This window comes from Maylandia zebra, linkage group LG12 (genome assembly GCF_041146795.1).
Source record: "Maylandia zebra isolate NMK-2024a linkage group LG12, Mzebra_GT3a, whole genome shotgun sequence".
NCBI lineage: Eukaryota > Metazoa > Chordata > Actinopteri > Cichliformes > Cichlidae > Maylandia > Maylandia zebra.
Genome location: NC_135178.1, coordinates 29081647 through 29109183, shown reverse-complemented (window position 1 = coordinate 29109183; position 27537 = coordinate 29081647). Strand labels below are relative to the sequence as shown.

Here is a 27537-nt window from a genome sequence, read left to right as displayed (position 1 = left end):
AAACAAACTGATTCCAAGCGCTTTGCAAATGCTTTCCCCCTTTTGGCAATGGTCATTTAATTCTTTAGTTCTCTTATCAGCAGCATTTTCCCCAATAATTAGTTTAAATTAGGCTTTGGTTAAAATAGATTCCCAGATATTGGGTTAAACGTGACTGCATTTTAATAACGGCGAATGACTCTAATTCAGCTTCACTGTGTGCTCACCAAATGTCTGTTTACATTTTCAATCTTTGTTTCCACTTGCCGCCGTTTGCTTGAATAACCCTGCAGCGTTTACCCTCGCTCCTGGCTTTTATTTTGAAATTCCCCGTGCACGCACGCGCACGAGGCGGAGTTTGGCGAGGGTCAGTTGGAGCTTCAGTTCGGGATCTCCTGCTGACTGTCCGGGCAGTGCACACATTCTCTGACTGGTCGGACGACCAGCTTCTAGTCGCTTTATGTCGCGTTAGCGAAGCGCGAAGAAGTGAAAACCAGTCTGTAAATATGTGACTCCACTGCCGGCTAAACATTAGCGTTTCTACCGAGACGAGGAAGATGGACTCTGTTGGGAAAAACACCCAGAAGAAGAAGTTGTGGCTCTGTGGTCTGCTTTGGTGGTCGCTTCTTGTCCATTTGGCGTCAGGAGGTAACAACTGCAACTTCTCTCACTTTATCAAATGAAAACGACAGCGATACATTTATTTAATGATGCGTTCAGTGGCAGGGTGTTTTAATCTTTCCCTTGTTAAATTTGAAGAGTTGTTTCGCTGTTTTTAGTTTGTAGTCTCTGGCTGTGATTAACAGTTTATAAATACCTCGTACTTGTGCGTGCAGTTCACCATATTTGTTGGCGGTGATAAACTACAGCACTAATGCTTATTATCACTTAACAATAGTTTGTTGACGGATTTCGGTACATAATATTGCGTTACTCTGCATCACAGGTCCTAAAATGTTGACCTGAGTTTAACAGGATTAAACACGATGTGATAGAGGGTAGGCTGCAGGGTCTTTTGGCTGCAGTGTCACGATTACTCCCAGCAACAATAGCAGCTCGTTTAGTCTTTAAACAGCACAACCCTGTGATTACTTTTATATTAACTCAGCTGAAAACATCAGTATACCTCTCATTTAAGTAACCCCCACCCATTCTTATAATCTGTTTCTGTATGGACGCCCACAGTAGTCTGATATGATCAGAGACAGCAGCAGAAATAGGACTGTGATGCCCACTGCAGTGGAAGAACTATCAGACTGTGACAGTAGCACACTCAATTAAATTCAAAGAAATGGACAGTTGTTGCTGCCTTAGGAGACCTAAAGGGAGGGAGATGTGATTTTCAGTTTAGCTGTACATTATTTGCATTCATGTGAGCATTCCTTAGCCCATTTGAATAATTTGATCCCAGACATGTGTCATCTAAATTCAGAGTTCATCCAGGCTTTGGCCTCAGGAATTATTTCAGAGTGACTCTCACTTACTATATCCTTCTTTGCACATGACTACTGTATAGATATTTGCCTTACTTCAGTGGATTTCTGGATGTTTTCTTTTTTTTTTTTCATCTCTACTGTCTTTGCATTATGAAACAAGCAAGGGCAACAGAGAGTCCACAAAAAACCCAAACAGGCACTTCAGTCAAGTTGCATTTCTGATTTGTTGTATAAACTGAGCACACAGGCAGTGACAAGCACTGCTGTCGCCCCTAAAATTAACTGTTAGGTGTTCTCTGGCTTTGTTGTTGAAAAAGCAGTTTGTGAAATCTCTTAGAAAATGTCCTTAATGCACAGAAACTAACCCTGCTGAAATCTAGATTATAGAGCAACATTCAAAACATGGGAATTGTTTTCTGGTTAGTCTGCAGTGCTCTTTAATTAACATTCCCTCAAAAATTCAAACTTTTGGTCATGTCAGAATGCTTGTTTACTTTTTTTGGGGGGGGGGGCATCATTCTTCATCTGATCCAGAATCCACTTCCTCACAAGCAAACTGGGAGATGCAGCGATGGGGAGGTTCTGACCCTTTTGTTTTAACCAAACATGACTTTCAGTCATATGACTTAAACGTCATCTTGATGACGCTAAAATACAATTGAGCATGCATGTCCATCCTTGTGAATTTAAGAGAAAAATGTTCGTGCATTCCTCTTGAACAGTTTTGGGAAGTGCTTATTCCTTGTTATGTACACAGAACCATGAAGATGAATGGCACGGGACAAATAAATAGAGATAAGTAAGGCTGGATGCCTTTGTGGATATCAGTTTTTGTTTACTTCCAGCTACATTTAACAGTTCCATCTAAACAGGGTTTCAAACTTAGGTTGGTTACTGGTCAGTTAATTTCATTTCAGCTTTGGAATTTGTTCGTGCTTTGGAATTTGTAGGTGTTTTGGATTTTGTATGTGTTTTGGAGTTTGCATGTGTTTTGGAGTTTTGTACGTGTTTTGGAGTTTGTACATGCTTTGGAATTTCTGCGTGCTTTGGAATTTGTAAGTGTTTTGGAGTTTGTACGTGCTATTTGGAACTTGTACGTGCTTTGTCTCTAGGGGCCACTGTAGTTCTGGCTTCACAATAGGGACAATCATTTTAGTTTCTTTTGAGCTATTAAATAATAAGTAAGTATATCGTGGTTGTTTGTTTTGGTTAAACGAAAAAGTGTTTTTTTAATTACTAGACATTATATTAACCAGATGATTTAGCTCATGGTTGACAAAATAGCATTAGTTGACACTTAAAGTCTGGACTTTTGTTTGCGGGGAGTAAATAAGAGTTGGCTGTTAACATGTGAAGCAAGCCAAAATTGTATAAATTTAGGTTAACAAAATAAGAATGTGTATGATTTTAAATATATCTATGTATAGAATTTCTAAATGAAGCAACAGCACGTATGGCCTAGATGTGTTAAAGCTCCATCTCAGTTATACAAACTAAGTTTTATTTTGTTTTCCTTTCTCTAGTTGTTTATATTTTAAATTCATTCTCATTGATTATTGTATCTTAATGTGCCTCAAGGGCTTATTAACATGCTTAACTGATCGAATTGCTTAAAAAGAAAATATTGCACGGTCCACACAGAGTGGATCAGTTTAAGCAAACTGCACATTAGTGCATTAACCCTTTTAGGAGGTGGAGTAATGCATGAGCAGACATTAACTTTATCTAGCTTCCCCCACTGAGCACTTTTAGCTCATTAGCAGCAGGGGGGAGGGGGGGGGGGGAAATCAAATGTAGAATGGGCACATTTCTTCAGTTTGTTAACCATTCAATATGCTGGGGACTCTGGAGCTCATTCAAAACTGAACTGGTGGTGCCCGGGCATGGAGGCTCAGACAAAAACGCTTCAGAGCATGTTAGCCCAGATTACAGGGTGATGTGAAATGGCAGGGAGGTGATGTAGAAGAAACAGCTGGGTCCGTCCGCCACGCTGTTTCTGGAACATGGGGCCACAGACAATGTGGGGACGTCAGAGCCTTTCATGTTCAGGTTGAAGGTTCCTGTCAGGGCAGGGCATGCCCGAACATGACGGACTTCCCGCAAGCCTCCTCCACATCCACTGCCTCAGTTGGTACACTGCTGTTATGGCATTAAAGTCAACATATGTAACTGCTATACATTTAAGAGAAACCATGAACAACTTTCTCCTACAGCTACTAACGAGAGATAAACCTGCAGTTCTGCAGGCTTGAGTTTAGTTTCGTCTTAAAGGTGGTTATTATTCTATAGGTAAAGCTTTAAAGCTACAATAATTGTATTCTTGTTGTAATTGAATGCATGGAGCCTTTTAAGTGTAACTAGCCCACCGCGAAGGCTAAACTCAGTAGATCCAGAGAATCTGACAAGTCTTTGAAATCAGGTGAGGTATAATTTGTGCGCAGCGTGTGGTGTAAAGCTCTGTGTGTGCCCTTCCCACTTATACACAGTCTGCTCACTTGTAAAGAACAGCTTTGATGATAATTATGCTGGCTTTTATATCTAAATGTCACATGTCGACTATATTGAGACCACAATGCTTGACTTGACTTGCTCTGTTTGTTGTAGTCACTGCTACTCTACTTCCTGTCCCAGTTCTCTCTTGTACTCGTCTCAGTTTAAATAATTGTGAGTTAGCCTGAAAAAAGACACCAAAATTGAGGACATGTACTCTTCCTCTAAGTCTCTAGGTTTTTTTTTCCAATCCCTTTTCCTCTCGCAGCTTCCTTCTATGGTGACGGCTTTGTACAGCTCAAGGCGAGACAGTCGTCCGACCGTAACGTGCTCCGCATTCGCTTCAGAACCTCGAGCACAAATGGCCTGCTGTTTCTCGCCGCTGGACAGACCCACTACTTTTTACTAGAGCTCCACACAGGTCGCCTGCAGGTGGGTACATCCATGGCTCCAGGACATGAGCATATGTGTTCAGGCATATAATTTCACATGTTCACGCACACACACACACACACACACACACACACACACACACACACACACACACACACACACACACACACACACACACACAGTATGCTATATGCACAACATCCAGTTTTTACTTTTTGTGTCTGACTACATGTATGTGCATTTTGGACAAACAAACATTCGTCACCATTAGCTGTGGCTCTGTCTCTGTTGACAGTGTCAGTCTCTGAACACGTTGACACAAGCTGACAAGCCTGTGTGGTGTGAGCTGAGTCTTAATGCCATACCAGTCACTTCTTGTCACAGTGAACACAACGAGATGATGAAAGATTTTTGAGATCATGGACAGATTAGTCACTCAAACCACATGATTGAGAGGCTGGATGACAGTGAAACACACGTCTGTTACAATTGTGGATGCTCATATTAAACATGGCCAAAGTAATGAGGCCAATATATGTGCAAGTAATCTCTGTGAGCCAAAAGTTCAGACTTCAGACTCCTTTAAATTCCCCATTTCAGACAGTTTTATTCCCTCTTCTTATAGCTCTTCATGATATACCCCCAAAAATCTACTTCCAACTGCTTCCATGTAACAAAGGACCAAAGGCACCAAAGCCCAATATGTAATAAATATGGATTATTTTAAACCATCAATCATGCAGACCTATAGTAGAGTCCAAGAATAAAACATGAAATATCACAAAATTGTTTGTCATTGCAACTATTGAATGAGTTAGTCATCCCATCTCTAAGTAGTGTATTGTTCTTTACCTGATGTTCTACAGTATAATAACTAATGTAATGTAATATAGAAGGTATGCACAGTTAAATGACCTAAACATTGTTGTTCAAATATTGTCATCAGTCTAATCTTAAACTTATATATCTACACTCCAGTGGCTTTTGTTCTGTTCAATCATGAGCTGTCCTCTTAAACTCAGCCTACAAAGCTCAGTCTGTTCAAAATCAAACGCTTTTATAAATAAATTTGTGTAAACTGTGAATGAAAGTCAAATGTATTCAAACATGTATCATACAGATTTTTTTTCACTGATCTGTTATTGTAATAATGATTATTTCACAAAGTTTATTGGTTCCTGTTTATCTGGGTTCTGAATTTCATACTAGAATGAGCCTTAATTAATGGAGTGGAAAACAATGAAATATCATGTTTCAGCAACAGTTTTATATTAAAAGGAAGCTGTATGTGGTTAAATATAGCATTCACTGCCACCTTTTGAGATTTATTTTGTATTTATCAAAATGTAGGTGTACAGTAGGTTTACACAGGAATTTAGTAATTAAAGATACGCTTGTGCCACAAGCATTAAAGTCCTGTAACAGAAGCTTTGCATGGAGAATTTAAAGGTAAATCAAAATGTCCATTGAAGATAGCTTCTAAAGCATAGGTGTCAAACTCTGGCCCGCGGGCCAAATTTGGCCCGCAGTCTAATTACATTTGGCCCGCGAAGCCATACCAAATTACTATTAGAGCTGGCCTACTGGTATTATACAGCTAATATATATATTGTTTAGTATTAAACTTTGCTTGTTCCATATTCAGTTTTTCAGCTAAACTTGTTTGAGTCCATAAGAAAAGATTCATTCTTATATCTGGAGGAAGAATTTTTTTTCAATAAATATTAATGTTAGCCTGCGACTTTGTTTCATTTTGAATTTTGGCCCACTGTGTATTTGAGTTTGACACCCCTGTTCTAAAGCATCTTGTAAGCAGCCCTGCCAGGCTAAATCAGCACACAGAATGCACAGATATACTGCCAGAAGACTTTTTTGTAAGTAGACACATTCATAGGAAACATAGGAAGTCATCAGATATGCATTAGAGCTTTTCTGCTTCAGACTAGAGAAATCCCTGTGACTAAGCATCTATTTGTGTTAGACTTTCGCTGCTGGGAATGAATCACACTGACAACTGTGTTGCAGAGTTGTACCTTAGTAAGCACGAGGAGTGAACTCCGTGTTCATAAACTGGCAGTGGTTACCATTTTAGGGTTTTGTTTTGTTTTATTTCTTCCGTCACACAAGTTTTCCTCTGGCTTGGGGTCTCATTTCGTGTGAGTCAGGCATGAGCGTCGCTTCCCGGAAACCAGTCCATGAATAGTGGCGACTGAACAGCAAGCCTTGACAAGCACATCATCTAAATGGTGCATTAGTTTGAGAAGGTGATGTGATTCTCTGAGGACATAGCTGAAGGCAAAAAGATAATAGTGCTCTTCCTGCTTTAAACGACAGACAAAGCTCACTGTTATAATCACAGGTGACATCATGGAAAATAAGCAATTTAAATCTTGCTTCTCCTTCGGGGTTCTCTACTTTTGCTTGTACAATGAAAATATTTCAAGAATTATTATTTTACATGTGTACCACTGTATAAACAATTTTAGATTGTATTAAAATTATATTTTCTGTATGATCATACCAAATAACATGTACTTGAGCACAAAAGTGGTTTTGCATTACTGGATAAAAAATTAAGGAGTCACTAAAATTATCAAAGTTCATCCATGAATGTCTGTTTAATTTATGTTAAACTCCTGATGGTGTTCAATTTACCAAAGTATTCTGGATATCACTAAATATATCAAGATCCTTGTTTTAAGAACCAACAATGTTGGTTCTGTTCTGTCAATCTGTTGTTGGGTCATTAAAGTTAAGACTTTATATGCTGTAAGTGTTTGTGTCACAGTGATGTCAAACTGTGTTAAACTAAACAAACATAAAATAAAGTCCTTAGAGAAAAGTTGATAGGTCTTCACAGTCGCTGAAGTCCGTAGTGTCAACCTTCGGGGACCATAAACCAAATTTTCATGGCAGTGCATTCAGTATTTCCTGAGGTAATCGGTCTGGAGCCACATGCTGGACCTGCATACTACTACTAGCATTCCTAGCAATGAGTCATATTTAATGTGGGATATATATTTTTTTTAAAGGGTATTGGAAAAAGTGAAAAGTTAGAAAAAGTATTTTATACCCATCCAACTTTTTTTTTTTGCATATTTGTCACACTTAGATGTTTGATGTCATCTAATATTAGATAAAGATAGCCTGAGTAAATGCATAATGCTGTCTTTAATTAATGGTTTTATTTAAAAAGCTATCCAAGCCATATGTGATAAAGTAATCGCCCCCTAAACCTAATAACTGGTTGTGCCACCCTTGCCAGCAAAAAGTACAATCAAGCATTTGCAGTAACTGGCAATGAGTCACATCATTCTGGGGGAATTTTTGCCCACTCTTCTTTGCCGAATTGTGTTAATTCAGCCACATTGAAGAGGGGTTTTTTTTTATTTAGTTTTGTTTTCTTTAGCTATTTCTGAGGTAATATGCTTCCAATCATTGTCCTGCTATATTATGCAATTATTTTTTAACATAGGCCCATGTAAGTTTGAATATTTTTTCCCCTTAAATTATCAAGATTTTCATTTAAAAACTGCATTCTATTTATCTAATAGAAAATACTGTTTGATCAGGAACATTAAAGTATAGCAAATATTTAAAAAAGAAATCAGGGTGGGAGCAAATACTTTTTTATTGTTATGTAATAATAAGCCTAAATTTACTTAATTTCCTCCTTAAGTTGCTCTGTGCATTTGCATAATATTTCGTAAAATGTCATATTTTGTAATCCAGTTGTTTTTGTTCTTTCTCCCAGCTGAAATTGGATCTTGGATCGGGGGAGCAGATGTTAGAATCAGACCGGGGAACCCATCTCAACGATCTGGCCTGGCACCATGTGGAAGTCCATCATGTGCAGCTCAACATCACTCTTACTGTTGACTCAAACTCTCACAGCAGTGTAAAGGTGCCAGGTCCCCATTACAGTCTCAACACAGATGGTCTCTATGTTGGAGGCTCAGGGGGCTTGGATAGACCTTACCTGCCCAGAGACCCAGTTTGCTTCCGAGGCTGCATGGATGATGTACTTTTCAATGAACGTGACTTGCTGTCATCACTGAGACCATATACCGGATACAAGAATGTTCATGAAGTGTCTTTAGGCTGCAGTCCCCAGTTCTTTGCCACTGAAGAGGACCCTATCAGTTTCTTCAGCTCGAGGGCTTACATTTCTCTTCCAACCTGGATTACTGAGCAGGAGGCTGCATTTGAGTGTGTTATGCACACTTCAGCTAAAGAGGGAATTATCCTGTACAATGCAGCCAGAGAGGAGAAGTTTGTGGCTCTGGAGATTCAGGACGGTTTGCTTGTGGCTGTTGTTGGAACAGGTGAAACCAAAACTGAGCTTCGTTCACTCACGCTCATCAATGACAGAAAATGGCATTCCATCAAGTTATATTTCAGTTCCAAAAGCCTTGAACTAACTATTGATGGAGAGATGGTGAAATCTGGCATTATCCCTCACCCAAAAGCGCTCCAGCTTAAAGGTTATCTTTTTGTTGGAGGCATCGATGATGGCACAAGATCTGAAGTCAAAAAGATGGGGCTTGTCTCTATATCTGGAAAGCGTGCCAGGGGAGGTTCCTTCAAAGGATGTCTAAAGAACATTGCAGTTAACAGAGTTAAGATGGGTCTCTCTAATGCTGTAGTCACCAAAGATATATCAGTTGGTTGTGAGCCAGAGAAAGAATCAGATCCACCAACTGCTTTGAATCCAACAAATACTCCAGGATCTCTTTTTCACTTGATAACACCAACACCATCGATTGATATGTCCACACTTGCATGGGGCTTGGACAGAAGGTATGGTTTCAATTTTGTGCAGCTTAAGAACCTTATAGTCCAAGAGGGTGGTCGAGCATCTCTTGAAGCCAAACACATCAAGGTTCTCTTGGACTTTAGAAAACTTGGCATTCGACAGTCTCAAATTATGTTTCGGATAGAGGAGCAACCACTTCGAGGTCAGATAAGGCTTGATGTCGATCAGGACCAAGAGGAGAATACTTTCAGCATGTTGGACCTTTGGCATGAGCGAGTAATGTACATCCACGGAGGCTCAGAGGAACCGGATGATTTCTTCATGTTTTCAATTTTTTCTAGTAGTCGAAAGCAAGTTCCTGATTATTTAAAGGGCACCAAACTGTACCGCTACAATATTTCAGTGACATCCACTAATGATGCACCTGAGTTGAGTCTACCTCAAGGAAATCTCTTTGTTCTGCTGGAGAACTCAAAGAAACGCCTCACCACTGATGTTTTGATGGCAACAGACATTGACAGCAATTACACAGACCTTTTCTTTTCTGTACTTGGGAACTTGAATGCTGATGCAGGATACTTGGAAGTTGAAAGCAACCCAGGCAAGGCAGTGACCTCATTTTCATATATAGACTTAGACGAACTGAGGGTATACTACGTTCACACAGGGGTTCGAAATTCAAGGATAGTTCTGAGAGTTAGTGATGGGGAAAAGGTCAGCAACACTGTAGTTTTACGAATTATGGCTGTAGCACTCGAGTATAAGATTGCTAACAACACAGGCCTTGATATCATTCAAGGAGAAACTGCTATTATTGGCTCAAAGCAGCTGGCTCTGCAAACAAATGCTGTGAACCAGGTTGTAGACATTCGATACGATGTCATTGAACCACCTCAGTATGGAGAACTCCAGAGACTTCACTCAAGTGGTGAATGGAGGCATACTGATTCATTTTCACAAAGGCTTTTAGAAAAGGAGCGCTTGAGATATGTTAGTACTTTCCAAGACATCCAGACATCTAATCCCACTGATTACTTCAAGTGTAAAGTTAATGTGGCTGCAAGGGAAACCACTGAAATCTTGTTCCCAATCACTGTGAAGTGGGTAAAGTACCACCTGGTGAGAAACACTATGATAGATTTGGATAAAGTGAGGAAAGTGACACTAAACTCAGAGTGTCTTTTTGCCACAACTGAAGGTGTGACTCTCTCAGAGGATGACCTATATTTTCGGGTTCTCACTACACCAAAGAAAGGGAAATTACTTCTCAACACCATAGTCTTAAAGAAGAACTCCACCTTTAGCCAAAGAGATGTAACAGATCTAAAAGTGCATTACGAGCTAGTTGACAGACCTTACCAAGATACAACTGACAGATTCAAATTTCATCTGGTTTCTAAACATGCTCAGTCACAGAACTATGATTTTCAGTTTTCTATTAAGGCTGATGTTAACAGCGTGTTTATTAGAAATGCAGGACTCTCACTTCAGGAGGGAGAAAGTAAGCTTATCACCAAAGATGAGCTCTTTGCAGAGACTCTGAGCACGAAGGATATGTTTTATACAGTTATAAACAGCCCAAAACATGGAAAGCTAGTCCGTATAAGTCAGTCAAATTCCAATGCTAGCTATGACAACATCTTAACCTTTAGTAATAAAGATATTTTAGAGGAACGTATAATATATGTCCATGATGACAGTGAAACGACTCAAGATGAATTCACTTTCATAGCCTCCACCACCCAAGGATTCAAACCTTTTATTGCAGAAGATGAACCTGGCTCCAAGGAAAGTGTTTTTAACATATCCATTCAGCTGCTAAATGACCAAAAACCAGTACGTGTAATTGATAAAGTTTTCCACGTAGTAAGGGATGGACAGAAGTTACTCACTACAGAAGATCTGCAATATCAAGATGCCGACTCTGACTTTGATGACGGTCAATTGGTTTACACTCGACGTGGTATCCCAATGGGAGACCTCGTGCTGGTAAATGACACCACTTATCGGCTGTTCCAGTTTCGACAGAAGGATTTGGAAGAAAAGCGGGTGCTGTTCATTCACAAAGGTGTGAGCTCTGGCAGATTTGTACTTTTTGTCTCCGATGGAAAACATTTTGTGTCAGGCCTTTTACACATCAGTGCACATGACCCTTTCTTGAAAGTCGACAATAACACCGGCCTGCTGGTCCAGAAAGGTCATTCAGTGGTCTTTTCCACCAGCAATTATAGTGTAATGTCAAATCTGGACATCCGAGATGACAAGGAGGTTATCTTCAAGTTAGACGATGGTCCAAAGCATGGAAGTCTTTACTGCAATGAAACAACCGTTGTGACATTCACACAAGCTGACTTAAAAGCAGGGCTGATCCGCTATCGGCACAATGACAGCAAATATCTGACAGACTATTTCAACATAACGGTGAAAGCTAAAAGTCTTCAGCTCACAAGCAGGGTCAATGTGAAGGTTTACCTGGAAAGTCATCAGAGACCTCCCATTGTACAGCATCATGATACTTTATTGGTGGAAGAGGGAAAACCAGCAAAGATTGATGAAACTAAACTAGAGGTGAGTATTTTCATTTAAAGAACTTTAATTTCTTTGAAGCATTCAATTAAAGTTTTTTTTTTTGATAAATGAGTGAAATAAGTACCGTAATCTGAATTGAAGGAAATATTACATCAACTGCTTGTATGCTGCTGAAAGGCTTAAAACAAATCTTTGACCAGTTTTTGTTTTTATGTTTTACTATTTTGCCAGTTTTTGTTGAGAATCACACGACAACTAAACCTCAGTGACACAAGAGACATTTCAAATTTAAGGACCAAATGTTTTCTGATTCTTGCAGGTCACCCACGAGGACAACCTGCCATCTGAGATTGTGTTCACCGTAAAGGTAGCCCCATCTTATGGCTTTCTCAGGCGTTTTGTTGAAGCGGAAGAGCGCTACATCGGAACCAAACAGTCCCCTGTCAACACATTTACCCAAAATGACATCAACAGCGGGAACATTCAGTATGTGCAGGTGGAGCCAAACAAAGTCAACGACACCTTCATCCTTGATGCCACCAACGGGGTCACTGATGTCACTAACATTAAAATGTTTGTAGACATCATCCCCCTGCTCATCCCACTTCAAGTCTCCAATATCACACTGAACGAAGGTGCGGCCAAAGCACTGACGCAGGATGTGCTCAAAGTCACCAATCGACACTTTTCGGGAATCAACTTCTTTTATAATTTGACTCAGCCCCCGCAGCATGGTCACATCGAGCACTCACGACATCCTGGTGTGGCCATAACCACTTTCACCAGGAGGCAGGTGAGATATTCTGACAAACTCTCTTACAGTTACCACAGAAAATAGCATTAGACTGGCAGTTGGGTGGGTATAAAACTGCTTTGATTTAGTGTCGCAGTGACATTTATTTTATTTTTTTTGTTTGGTTTTTTTTGTTTGCATCAAGTGTTTAGAATTTAGAGGATGCATCCATCAATTACTCATTAATTGACTGGACTAATTATTTTAAGTAACCTTCGTAACCTTCGATTTGGTTCTCATTAAATGCTTTAAAGAAAAATCTTTCCCACCCTATCCCAATAGGAATATCATCATTTTCCTAGTTTTTTTTTTTAATCTTGTCATTATGCCCTTAAGTATTTTCTGAGAGGTTTCACATTATTATCATGTGGAAATTATATGCAAGAGAAGAGATTGTGACCTAAGCATCATAAGGTAGTTTTATGCACTGCTGTGTTTTGGAAGACCCTTTGCTATGCCAGTCTATCCTTTCTGTGATCATTATTCAGGTGGAGCATGAGTTCATTTACTACGTCCACGACAGCAGTGAAACCTTAGCTGACAATTTCACTTTGGTGGCCAATGATACGAGCTTGAGGAAGCAGAGTGCAGCTCAGATGGTGCACATCCAGGTTATACCCGCCAACGACGAGCCTCCTGTTATTATAACCAACAGGGTCCTCAGGGTGAGTCTGCTCTATATTTAAACTTCAGACACTTTTTTTTTACTAGGAGGTCTGGCACTAGAGCTTACTGTCATGTGGGCAGTGTTACAAGTTGCCATGGCTGGCTGGCAGGGTGGATGGGGGAAACTATGTTTGCTATGTGGAAGAGGGTCCATAGGGGTTTGCAGCATAGAATAGCAACTTAAATCAAGCATAAAAAGAACTTGCAGGAAAGTCTGGTATGATGTTCAGAAGTTAAATTTTCAAACAACTCTAACTAGTATTGAGATATATCACAATGACTTGAACAATGAGCTGCTATTTTTGGGGGATCTGGAGTGGCTGGAAATGATTTCTTAGGCTTATTATAAAAACTTTTAATTAAGTCAAGGATTATTTCCGAGCATTACAGAGACAGTAGATCCAATGGTGAAAATAAATTTCCATAAATAAAATCTGTTCAACAATATTCAAGTGTTGAGTGTTTAAAAATGGTAAACATTGTGACCACGCTGCCTCATTTTGGTCCACTTTTGCTCTACTTCACCTTTATTTTTGTCCTTTTCTTACCAAAGGAAAATGTTCTGGTTATTTAATATATGTTTAGTATACTGTATGTGAAAAGCAATCCCTACTCAGATATGTTATACATATCTATACTTATAAATTAAACAAGTTGTCTTTTGTGTATATTTGCTGAGCAGTGCTGTCTTGTGCTACTCTGTAATACAAATACAACTCTGGCTGGAGTTGGAGGAGATCCAGCTGTAAGGAGAGTTTGAAGTATAGGTCTTTGTAGTCTGTGCCCCAAATGCCTCAAATTCCTCTGGGATCCTGCAGACACAGAGAGGAGCAACTTCTAACATTTACTGTGCTAAAGAGTAGCTGGCAAGTTTTACATTTTGGTGATGTTGACTGACAAACTGATCTGCATGTGTGCTCTGTTAAATTTAAATCAAATGAGCCATTTTTTCTTTTCTTTTTTCTTTTTTAAATATGTGTTAAGTTGGAGGTCAAGGCTTTTAAGTCTAGGGAGCTGATTCATCAGTGGCCACAAGGTGGCCCTGTCTTACCTCTAATCATTGGTCTTAAAAATGCCCTGCACATGATTTTAAGAGAGTGAACTTTTTTCTTGCAATCATGTGTGTATATGCATTTGAATTATTTTAGAAAAAACACTTTTTATGCAAATATTACATTCTCTGTTTCAGTTTTTTAAAAAGACTTGCTATATTTCTTTTTGCAAGCTGGAATTATCAGTACACGTTACCTGCCCTTGGAAATACTCCAGTATTTCCAGAGAGAGAGAGATGGTGGCTGAGTGGTTAGGGCACATATCACATGGTAAATGTGTACCCGATGTGACATTAGCTGCTGGCTGTTTGCTACAGGTCATAGCCCCTACTCCTTTTGCCACATTTCAACTCTTTATTTACAGAAATAAAGACCAACAATTGTTTCTTGAAAATATCTTGTGTAACTGAAACCAGTATTGTTCATGGCGATGCTGCACTGAGTTGTGAGGACTCTTTCTCATAGTGCAGCGTTCCACCTTTTGAACTTGCCAAGAGAATAAAGGCTAAGACAGACACATGATTAAATAAAAGAAGACATCTTATTAAAAACATGTTAAAAAGAAGCATCAAGCAGTTTAGGTTTTGCACTAATGACTCAAATAAATTTGTCTAATCTGTCATCTCTATTACTAAAGCTGTAGCCTGATAAGCAGCAGCATGAGGTCTATCATATCTCATGTGTGCTGTTCATCAGTCCTGCTGTGACTTCCTGTTAAATAGGGGATTATTGGAGGTGGAGTCATTTCACACCAGAAGAACGCACACTCACTTAAGATGTTCTGCTGCAGGGCTGATGTGGAGTGTGTGTTGTCCCATTCCAGAGGCTTCTATTTGATTGGTATACATTATGATCCATTTAAATAATGTAACAATTTAAAGTATAAGGCCAGCTCATTGCTAATTATCATTTGAGCTTTTCAGGTCCATTCACCAGTGTTTAGTGTTTTATTTAAGTTCAGATCCAACTTGACATATTTAGTTCTATATTTTTAAAGTAAGGAATGCATTTTTTTTCTTTTTGTTTTTCTTTCTTTTTTTGTTTCACTCTTGTTCAAAATTCTCTCTTCTGCAAACTGTGATAATTGTTCACTTTGCCCACCTTTCACCAAGCACAAACCTGCCAATAAACAAGAGTCTGCTCGGTAAGTGTGTGAAAACAACAGTGATCACACCTTCAACACAAAAAAGCACATGATGAAACTTAATTCTGTAAAACATACAAAAAATATTTTTTAACAGGAAGTGTTTACTTGTTCTCTTTTTAGAACGTTATATCTGTTGATTAAGTAGAAACCTAACTTTTTTTCTTTCTTTCTTTTTTTTTTTTTAACTCATTTAGAAATGCTGTGATCATGTAGTTTGTGTGATTTGAAAAAAACAATTTATAGAAACTCAAGTTTGGAAGAGTGTGCATCACGTGTAGCATTTTTAGCATCTCAGCTGAACAGACAGTAGTGCAAGGTGAAGTGATGTCTTCACGGTAAGTTGTTTACTGATTAATAATTACGTGGTAAATAATGAATCCACTACTATCCACTGCCCCTAAAATTAATGTTTTTACTTTCTGGCTCAGCTTTGGTTGTTTGGTTCTCAGCATTCATACCAAAAGCTAAAAGTATGAATCTTGGTCCGTATAGAGTTATGTAGATACTCGCTGACAGTTTTCTAGTACTAGTAGTAATTTTCACATTTGATGCGATAGGAGCTTTGTGTCATGGTGCGTTATCCTGCTGGAAGCAGTCATGAGAAAATGGGTACACTGTAGCTATTAAGAGATGGACATGTGGTGTTTAAATGATGCTCATTTGTACCTAACGAGTCCAAAGTGTGCTAAGAAAATATCCCCATTACCATTACAGCATCATCACCTACCATACTTGTTGGTACAAGTCAGAATGGATTCATTCTTTAATGACACCAAATTCTGGCCCTGTTATCTAAACGTTGCTGCAGAAATCAAGACTCATCACTCCAATCTTCTGACATCAACATGGGCTTTCCACCCAGAGAACTGTTGCTCACTGAATATTTCCTTTCTTAATGACCATTCTCTGAGAAAATCCCAGTGTTCAACAGTTTTTGAAATACACATTTAGAGTCGCTTAAATCAGGTTTTCTTGACCATGTATAAACCTAAATGCAGAGTTGTTGCCGTATGATAAGTTGATTAAATATTTATGTTAGGGAGAAGTTGAGGAGGTGTCCCAAACAAAGTGGGCAGTGAGTTTGTCAGCACTGCTATTTACTGATTCTGTTGTTAATATACAGTTTAGCTATAATCTGTTTTCTTTTTGAAACTGTTGTATTGGATGATTTTTGACATTTTGTTTGGCCTATTTTTGTGCTCTGTCATTAAAGATTCAGCTCTGTAAACAAACAAGTTCAACACAATTGCCCAATAGCTCCATGGCACCCCAGTGTGTTGAGCTAAAGTAGATGGTTGAACACAAACACTGCTATGGAGATCTGGCATTTTAGGGTTGATGCTAGATATTATAGAACTGCAGTCCCCAACCTTTTTTGCGCCACAGACCAGTTTAATGTCAGACAATGTTTTCACGGATTGGCCTTTAAGGCGTCACAGAAAAATACAACAAAATAAAATGATACAGCCAAGACAAAAACTGTGGTATTTTGTAAATATAATAATAAATGCGAATTCACTGTGTAATTGTGTAACTTTATTAGCGGCATCCTCCTGAAATGCGCCAACAACATTTCAGAGTAGCATCCTCCTCTCTACCCCTTAATGCTCTCTGGTCGGTATGGTAACGCATAAATATTTCTTTCAAAATAAGACACACAACTACAACACGGGAAAAGACCCAGGGAAACCAAGTTAACGATAAACACCCGAGCCTCAACTCTCGCAGCCCGGTACTGGTCTGTGGCCCGGGGGTTGAGGACTGCTGGTATAGAACAAAGCACCAACCTCTGACAAATTTCTGAGCTTGCAAGCTATCCTGAAACTTTGGATAAGCAAGCTTACTTACAAGGGACTAGTTTTTCCACCATTACCAAAAGATACAGGCTGTGCACCCTGAACACACCTACCCAGATGTATCAGCCACTGCTGGTTATTAGACTGAGGGTGGCCAGTGGGAAAATAATAAAAAAAACACCCAACCCTAGTTTGTATCAGCGGAATGTTTAAACCTTTTACTTATAGGTAATCTATACGGACTTTTACAGTCGTGAATGTTTAGGGAATAACAAGATAACATTTAATTTCATAAAATCATCGTTTTATGATTTTCTTTTTGTAGCATTTGACACAAGACTAAATAAAAATAAAATTTATTTTTGTCCTAGGAAGTACACACAACACAATTATCATCTTTAATATTGCTGGCATTGATCTTCTCATCACAGAAGACAGGTTTGTGCCAATATAAAAAGCACAGATGTTAATAGAATTAATGATGGCTGTATTCCTTTGAGCTGCTTCAGTTTCAGGGATCTGTTATTGCTGCTGCTGGTGACCTGACATGTTATAAAAGCAGAGGTGTTGTTAATATCATATGTGACACGTGTTCTTTGACAGCTCAAAATGTCTTACAAGGAAAAGGTTTGTGCAGTTCATCGCATTTTACAGGCCATACATTCACATCATTCTGATCACAACATTGCATTAATTACTGTGGAATGACAACCTGTCCTAACAACAATTGCTTGTTATGCAATCGTTCTTCTGGACTGGACTGTAGAAGCTCATCTTTTGTTGTCAAGTGTCTGCACGGTTCAGTAGTTTCGTGTTCTGTGTGTGAATGAGATCCTCTGTTTCTTCGTGTTAGCCTTGAGCTTTTGAATTTACATGGAAGCAATACTTCACTGTACCAAACCAACACTCTGCAGAACACCTAACTGTGTATAAAGTTTACATGGCTATATTTAGTCTTGAAATGTCCTTGGTTTGAGTGACAGTTTTCCTGAGGTTTTTATTGTATTACCACCTATATTTGCCTGAGTTAGAACATTTTTTGTAGCAGTCCTTCTGTGGATGTTATGTTGCACAGAAGCAAGACAAAAGAAAGAAGAAGAAAGCCTGTGAAATAGCCTTATAGCTGGATTCGCACTCAAAGCATCTTTGTCAGTTGCATTAGCTAATGAATGACAGGAACACATGAGCTAATTCTGTGGTCTTTTATGTGCCTGGCTTTTATTTCATTTGTATGCTATTATATTTTTGCAGAAAGTAGGTGTAGCTTAGCTGTGGTGCAGATACTTTTAATTCATAAAATGGCACATAATTTTGCTCTACCTTACAGACTTTGTACTGCATACTTCTTCTACACTGCCTAGATTAAATGGGAAAAGATTGGCATTTACAAATGTAAATAAGCTTTATTTTAGCAAGTTTTGTGCCCCAGTTTCATGATCAGATGTGGCAGCTTTTTATTCCAAATACCACAATAAATGTCAAACTTGGGTTTAGCTGTCATGCACTGTGAGCCTCCGCATTATGAGCCCTGTCAAACAAAATCTTGTAGATTCCTTGAGGTCAGATGGTCTCTGCTCTGTCCTTGTCTGCCCCCTGTCCAGGTGTGGGTGTCCTCAGTGACAGAAATCACTTTGGATGATCTGAGTGTGCAGGACCAAGACACACCACCAGAGGAGCTCCACTTCATGGTGACTCCACCCAGCAATGGACACCTGGCCTTGAAGAGTGCCCCGATGAAGGCAGTGCTCAACTTCACCCAGGCCCACATAGACCAGGGGCAGCTGGTGTTTGTTCACAAAGGTAAATGTATTTTCCATGCTATATCAGAGAGAGGACTACTGAATTTAATATTTTAATTTGAATTATTTAAATATTTAACTAGAAATAGCAAACTTTGTCCAGCCAATTTCATATTAAAATAATTTTGATAAATGCTAACTACCAAACAGGAATGTAATTAATAATTATTCAGCCAGATTACCATCATAATATTATTCAGTATGTAATTTTTTATAGTCTACTGCCCAAATTAATTTGTGTAGTCTTTAATCAGGTTCTATTTCATCAGGTAAAAGGAACATTTTGTATTAAAATTGTGTTTTTAAACACAAACTCACACACAAATATAAAGGTCATACACTAAGAATGAGTGAACACAATATTTAGCTCATAGGCAATACAAGCTCAAGGTCTAAACAAGTACAGTTTCAGGTCCTTCATGTTCTAGAAGTAACTCAACCCAGAGTCGATACTCTAAACTGGAAATTTCCAAACAAAAGCTAATGTTCTGTGATGGACACTGGAGTAGTTTCTGTTGCTATAGGGTATTCAGCAGATATACTGTGATATATTATATTCTTTTCATTCTCTTGCATGGTTTAAATGAAATAATTCCAAATATTTTTAAATCTTTTATTTTTGCCATTCCTTTTTGTACCCACTAGAAGGTGCTGTTAGCAATTGCTACAGTTTGATGTTCTCTCCAGTTTCTCTGTGAATTAGAGTAATCTGTAGGAACGGTGTGCAACCTTCTTTCTTATCCATTGGCTTGATTGTATAAATGAGACCGGCCAAGTGGGCTGAAAGTCAGATTGGAGGTGATAATACTTGATAGTCTGGAACTGCTGTGACGTAGTGAATAACTTTTGTCAACATTTAATGGTGACTCAGATCAGGGTTCTGCTTACTGTTTTGATTTTTATCTACCTTTTTCTTTGTTTTGTGCCACCATGAAAGCTTGTCATAACAGCGTGCAAGACTAAAAGAAAGTGTTCTTTTTACATGCGTGTACCCACACGTACATTATAATATTTATGTTCTATACTCAGAGGTTACTTAGACGTTTGGAATTGTTACATTTTCTTGAGCTCTTTTATATGTCTGTGCCAAGAATAAAGTAAAAACTTGTACATACAAAACTAAATGAAGGCTGTTTTTTCTTGAGTAAAGGAAATGCCACTTATCCTTTGATCTGTTAATATTAGTGTTTTGTTTAATGATGTTTCCAGGTGCTATGTCAGGAGGATTCAACTTCCAGGCCAATGATGGTGTGAACTTCACTCCCAGACAAATCTTCAGTATTACTGCTAAAGCCCTAGCTCTCAGTTTGGAGAAGAGTCAACCACTAAAGGTCTTTCCAGGTAAACCTGTTCTTTGAGAAGCTTGTGATTATTAAAGTCTAAAACTGGCTATATAAATTTTAATACTGTTAAAAAAAAAACCCTATTTGTTTATTTTTTAATATTTGTCCTCTTCCCTCTTCTTTGGTGCTCAGCTCTCAGACAAAGGGTATGAAATATCTGACTTTAAGATGTCCTTAAACTTACGAACAGAGCAATTCTAAAAGAAAAGCAGAACCAGATTTGTACATCAGTGCTGTGTTATTTTTGAGAATAATGGAGCTCAGTGGAACAGTGAACCAGTATGTGGTCTCACTGCATACTTCCACCAAGCAAGAAAAGTCCCTTCACTCTTTACACGAAGCAACTCCCTTGATCCAGAAGCAAATCTGGATTGAGGTTATTTTGATATTTTCTTGAACTGAGCTGTTGTCTTATGTAACTTTGATGTGTTTTACAAAAATACTCAATTCTATTAAATTTTATGCTAAATGTTGAATTTTACCCTCCTTGCATCAGTAAGGAATTCTTCCAGAAATCCTTGGATCTGGATCTAGGTTTAGATCAAATCCATCCATAAGTTTCTGGGTCATCCTCCTAACAAACAAACCAAAACCAGCTGTATCACCTCCTTGACAGAAGTAATGAGCTTCATCTGGCCGTGGTTAAAACCAAATAGCTTTTTTTTCACATGATTTGTTGACAGCAAGAAACAAAAAGACTTGAGTCTAAACTACTAACTATGCTTCCCATTGTTTTATTTTCCCTTCTAATAATATGAGGTTTTTTAAAAGTATTTGTGTCATGATCAAGTGTACAGCTGCTTCCTGAAAAGAACTGAAACGGCATATTTTTATTCGCCTCAGTCATCAACTCATACAAGTTTTCTGTGGTACTAGTAAGAACCATGAGCACAGTATTGGTTTCCTCTTTTTATTTTAGGATTTTTTTGGGGGTGGGGAATTTTTTTTCTATGAAACATTAACTGTTTCTGACACCATCAGTCTCTACTTAACTGTATTTTGCATCAAAATTTGCTTGTATGCTCAGCCTGACCGCTACCAAACACCACTGAATTCCTTTAGTTAAATAATTCAGTACATCTACAACAGCTGCAGCAAGCACTTTTATCCCCGAATACCAGACCAGTGAATCAGCTTTTGCCATGTCCTAATGTTTTGATATTTTTTACTGTTAATATTTTGGAGATAAAAATAGGCCAGCTGGGTGTTAACTGTGTCTGCAAACATGTTTAGTTTTCTGAGATTTTCAGTAGTCTGTCAGTGGTGGAGATTTTCAGTGTGAATTAGAAGGAACGGATATGGTGAGGATAGAATACAGCCAACTGGCACGCTCTGCTGAGCTTCCCAGCCACAGGGTGAGTGGGTACTTGAAAAGCTGTGCCACTGTCTGCCTGAGACAGCCCTGTTTGTGCTTCGTGCCAGGCAAGCCGGAGAGAGAGAGTGAGATACAGAAAGGGCGGGATGGGAGCTTTAACTGACAATGAAGGGTTTTGATGGGGTGAGGGGTGACATGAAACACTTTCACAGTGTGGAGGGAAGATAGATTTATTTATTTTTCCTCTTTCCTCACAGACACCTTAAATGTCTTGGTGCTTTCTGGGAAACTGTGCAAACACTTCTTGCTAAATGGTTGCAAATGCTGAATTTAGAAACCACATTTACCTGAAAGCATTCTTACGGATAGTCGTAGTGCCAGTAAAGACATTTACACTTTTATTTTAGTACACAAAGCTAATTATCTAATTGGCCGATACAGTTACTTAATGGTGGGAATACTGGATATTATTAGAAGCTTGTTTTTTGTCGTTAAAAGATAAGAAACTTGTTGCTCTCTCTTCTTCCAGGCAGGAAATTTCCCATGATAGATATGGATGGTGGGAGCACTGCTTAAAAAAAGTGATGAATGGGTTACACTGTGCTTTCACCCCTCTGTCTCTCTATCTTTGATTTCCATCATTCATCACCAGACTTTTAGGATCCCAACAATATTCACAGTGACAGGAGGACTGTGGAAATCTATGTAATCCATCTTAAGAAGAAAGAATTCCTTAGAAGTCACCTATTACTCTCAGTGGACACTTCTTTTTACATTTTCCCCGAGCGGAAGATTTACGTCTGCAAGGAGCCGATCTACTTTTAAATTCTTGTTTGGATTTTATGTAACACCCGCACTGCAGTTGGATGTGCTGTAAAAATGTCTCTGATGTCTGCAGTGCTGCTTTAATTTGACACATCAAAGGAATCTCATCGGTCTATTCCAGACCTTGTTTTGCATAATTTGGAGTCAAAAAGATGTGGAACGCATTCAAAGGGGAAAACTTACAAAATGTAGAAAAAAAGGTTTTAACTGCGTGGTTTCAGCTAACTTGATACTCAATTCAATAAAACAATCTTTTTGTTGACGGATGCTGAAGCAGGCCACTTTATCAGTAAAGCTACTATTCTTATTTAATTTCTCATTTCTGTACAGGCTCTTCGAGACCAATCACAAATGAGTATTTACAAGCAGTGACCAATGACATGAGCAACACCTCAAACCGTGTAATAACATTCAGTGTGACACGGCATCCTAAACTGGGGCGTCTGGTGATGAGGCAGCCTAATAATTCAACAGCAGACATCTCCACTTTCACACAAGATATGGTAAGTGTGAGGAGCCAGAGGTCATGCCCATACTTATCACCCTTATGTGCTATGTAATATGAAACAGAGAAAGACTAAACAATAGGCTTTCTCCGCTGATGTGGAACACTGCCAGATTTCCTCTGTATGAATAAAACATGTAATGCTTTTATGTAATCAATTATTACTGGTGGATTATTATGTGACACAGACACAGTTGTGATGGTTGTCCTATATTTACCGCTGAGCAGAGCAGATTTAAAGTAATGAATAAATATTATGCAGACTGCAGAAACATCTTTAAGAATGAGGCCGCTGCACAGATTACACAGTTGATTATGTTCATTTTGAGGATGGCTGATTTCAGTAACTTCATAGATGTACATTTCTTTTGTAACTTGGCTTGCCTGACTCTTTGGAGTGTGTGTGTACCACAGGTGGACAGGAAAGAGGTTTTTTACATTCAAACTCCTGTTGAGTCAGTTGGCTGGGAAGCCATGGACTCGATGACCTTCTCTGTAGCATCACCACCTGCTTCAGTGGACAGTCTGACCTTCAGATTTGACATCTCATATGAGAATACTGGACCTGAACACAACACAATCCTGCTTGCAAACACAGGTATGAATATGACTCTACAGCTGTGTTAGCAGCTCTGGTCAGACACGCTGCTGCTTTGAGGTAAAAAAAAAAAAAAATTAACTTCATCATGTGAGCATCCTTACAATATGTGTGTTCTGAACCGGTGTAAAATTCAGATGAAATTGGGAGACGGCACAGATAACAGAGTTTAAGAGAACCAACATTTGTTTAATTAAATGAAAGTGGGAGGAGAAAAAGTCAGTGCCTAAGTGTTTAAAAGAAAGAAAAGTAAACCAGAAAAACACCCAGACAAGCCACATGCTTGCCTGCTGGGGAGAAGCAAGAGAATATTAGCTACCAAGCCCTCCTTTTTTAAAACAATTAGTCAAGTGGCAGGTGTGCTTTCTCCTAGGACCCACCTCTCAAACTCTTAAAACTGTAGATGATGGCACTAACATTAGCACATTGTTGGGACTGACTAATTGAAGTTTGCTTGGTGACAGGTGCTGAGGTGACAGAAGGGGAGAGTGTCATCATTGACGAGTCCAAGCTCGATGCCACTAACCTGATGTCCAAGCTGCCTACACCTCAGCGTAGCTCCTATGAGGTGTGGTTTCAGGTAACATCTCTGCCTCAACATGGTGTCATCGTGGTTGGTGAGAGAAACCTAACCAAGGAGAAACCTAATTTCTCACAATTCATTATTAAAAAATATGGTATCACCTATAAACACGACAACTCGGAGACAACTCAGGATTCTTTTATATTCAGCGCTTGGCTTAATCCTAAGGGAAAAACTGCGCAACGCCCTGAAGATGACAGTGATGTTGTTGTGGAGCATTTTAATATTACAGTCATCCCTGTGAATGACCAGCCACCTTTGCTAAAAACCAAAGCTCCAAGTCTGAAGGTGGTACAAGGAGATACAATAGCCCTTGGGCCAGAAAATCTCAAAATTGAAGACTTGGACAATCCTCCTGATGATATTAAGTTCTCCGTGATAAGCAAGCCAAGCAATGGTTACTTGGCTCTCAAAGGAAGTTTGAATGAGTCAATAGTGGCCTTTACCCAAGCTCAAATCAATAACAGAAGTGTCTGTTTCGTCCATGATGGAAGTTCTGTCTCTGGAGCGTTCTACTTCAGTGTTACAGATGGCTATCATAAACCAATATACAAACTCTTTAACCTAGAAGTGTCAGAAATTACCATCACTCTTGTCAAAAATACTGGATTAGAACTCCAGCAAGGTAGGACTTTAGTATCTCTGACCGAGGACAACCTTGCTGCTGAGACCAATGGGAAAAATGTCACAGTTTACTACCAGATTACAAGGCCTCTGAGATTTGGCAAACTTTTGAGAGACAACCGAGAGGTTACGCTGTTTGACCAGGAAGATCTCCAGACAGGAAGGTTGTCCTACCATATGATCTCCCTTTCTTCTGTCGAAGACAGCTTTGAGTTCACTGCTTTCACTTCAGAGGCAAATCTGACTGACCAAGTGCTTAACATAACTGTGAAACCTTTACTCCAGACTGGTAAAGGTTTAAGGATTCCCAATGGGATTACGGTCAAATTCAATGTAAACTTTCTCAATGCATCTGAACTGGCTAATATAAGTGACAGTGACCCCGTCTTTGAAGTATTATCCCATCCTAGGTATGGGAAAGTGGTTCGACCAAAATTAAAAATGACCATAAAAGCTATCCCAGTGGAGTCCTTCACCTTTCAAGAGATCATGCAGGCGAAGGTAGCCCTAGAGCTGAATGCTAACATGACTGGAGTTGAAGAGCTAAACGATTCAGTAGTATTTGTTCTGAAAGCTGATAGCGTCCAACCTGCTAAAGGGGAATTACATTTTACAGTTGTGCCATATGATCCAGCATTTTTTCCACCCACAAAGAGTCCTGTTTCAGCTACATCATCTGTGCCTCAGGCATCAATCAAGACTGCTTTTCCAGTCCTGTCTACAGTTTTCCTCTCCACCCAACAACCAAGCATAAACCAGCAAAAGTTCAGAGGACGCAACCGCTGGGGAAACTCCAACAGAACTAGCGTTTTTGGTACAACTCTGGGCAAACCATCTCAAACAGAGGAGTTTCTCTTCAAAAACACACCAGTTCGTGTCGAGTCCTACCCTCAAAAAACGTCTAATCCACTCCTGATTATCTTACCACTGCTTGCTCTGCTGCTGCTTGTAATCATCTTTGTGGTGCTGGTTGTCTTTCTTCGACACCACAGGCAAAGAAAGCAGAGCACTGCTACAGCACAGGAGCAAACATCCACCGGTCTTCCAAACAGTTCATCTTACCAAGGCCAAACCCAAAGGAGCCCAGCAGTTCCCACTGTGACTGTCACTCCTCTAAACCATAACTGCCCAGGCAGCCCAGTGCTTGATCGGTTATTGACACCAAACCAGGGCACAACTTATAACGCAATAGATTCAAACATGGTTGTAAGTTCATGGAGTAATGGCTCCCCTGTTACATCATGTCAAATGATTAGAACCGCTACTCCCACTTTGCAGAAGAATCAATACTGGGTATGATCTTTTATAGCAGAAGTTGTCACTATTCAGGTTTTAGAGTTACATGACCACTGACGGTGTGACAATAACTTGTTCACCATTTTGGATGTATGACGCAATATGATGAAATGAATAAGGCCCTAGTCACACAGGCTGCAAAGGAAAAATATTTGTTCCCTAGCTGGTTGTCGAATGGTTGCTGGCTGTTACCTTGAATCCAATAGCTACAGTCCCAGTCACACGGGCCTAGAGACCAGTCAGCAACCATCTTGGGTTGGCAGAAGGAGAATAATTTAGCAAGGAAAATTTCAAGAGTTTTTGTAAAGAGCTAAACAAGAGTTAAAACATGCCCTTAAATGCTGTCCCAACAAGGTGATAACAATATTCTGTGTCTGCTGGATGTGAAACGTCCTTTGCGATATATTTATCAGAAGCAGGACAGCTCATTAACTCATTGTCCATCACCACAACCACTGCTGCACATTCAGTTAGTGGGACAGAATCTGTTCACTAGAGCATTTACAAAGTGGTAATTGTAGAGAATTATAAACAATGTTTGTGCCTCATGTATATGTAACCAACAATGTCCTCATGCATGTTGCAGTTTCTCCCATTAAGAGTTATGAACAGCAGAGTGGAAGATGATTCTAATAACTGTGAATTACTAAGACTGACACTGGCATTTCAACTGATTGTGCAGATTTTGTGTAGATATTATAGTTTAGAAATGTTGTAAACTCAGGAAGTTTGTCATTCACCTTTATTGAGGGTTACATGTGTTGTTGATAACTGAGGTCCATTTAAAATTATGGGACATAACATAAAGGAAAATCTGCCCAAAATGTTTCCCAGCATGGCTTTGTACCACTCTCTTCATAGACCCGATCAAGTCATTGATAACACATTTGGTTAAATGATGTAATTTTATTTTACTCTTTCCAGTATTTTTATATTTAAAGAAGTGCATACAAAAAAATCAAGGTAGAAATCTTTTAAATTATACAACTCTACTCTTACTCTTCACATCTTTACCTCAGTTATTAAATATAAAACACAAGGATTATTCTATAATTTATTAATAGGCTCATTGATCTACAACTCACCTGAGGTGTAGCATGTTTGCTTTTTATTGAGGAGTGACTTTTGTGTACAAAACGTCACTGTACTACAGCTGCTGACAGGGCTTTCCTAGAAAAAGAGCAGATTTTCTGTGACTGAAATGAGTCCTTGAACGATATATAATTATTATTTATCACTGATAAACCAGTTCTAACTTATGTGGTCAAATTATTGAATACGTCTGGTGTACACTGTAATGTAACTGCTGTAAATGAATGGTACTGCTCTGGGGGATGAGACTGCGGTCAGATAAAATTACCATTGGCATGAAATTATTTTATACTGAAGAGAATTGTCCTTTTATTTTATGCTAGTCTCGACTCAGTTGTGTAACTTGCCATGTAACAGAAGTGTCATATTTATTTATACCATATTTTAAATAAACCTAATGTTTGTAAACAGCTTATTTTTATTTTAGTTTCTGCAGTAGCAGTGTAATATGCGTGTGCAGTCGTTCTGGTCAATTATTAGTTTACTTCTCCTCATAAAAAAATGTTTAGCAACCAAATTA

The 27537-nt window shown here is 39.0% G+C and overlaps 1 protein-coding gene across 1 annotated transcript; it reads left to right on the top strand.

The window, feature by feature from the left end:
- Positions 1 to 220: 220 nt before the first annotated feature.
- Positions 221 to 27537, top strand: cspg4ba (chondroitin sulfate proteoglycan 4ba). Its single transcript, XM_004546976.4, has 10 exons — positions 221 to 627; positions 4174 to 4337; positions 8053 to 11622; positions 11903 to 12376; positions 12865 to 13041; positions 18639 to 18837; positions 20046 to 20177; positions 22650 to 22822; positions 23239 to 23422; positions 23887 to 27537. The coding sequence occupies exons 1-10, from the start codon at positions 537 to 539 to the stop codon at positions 25926 to 25928; spliced, it is 7206 nt and encodes a 2401-aa protein (XP_004547033.3). The 5' UTR covers positions 221 to 536; the 3' UTR covers positions 25929 to 27537.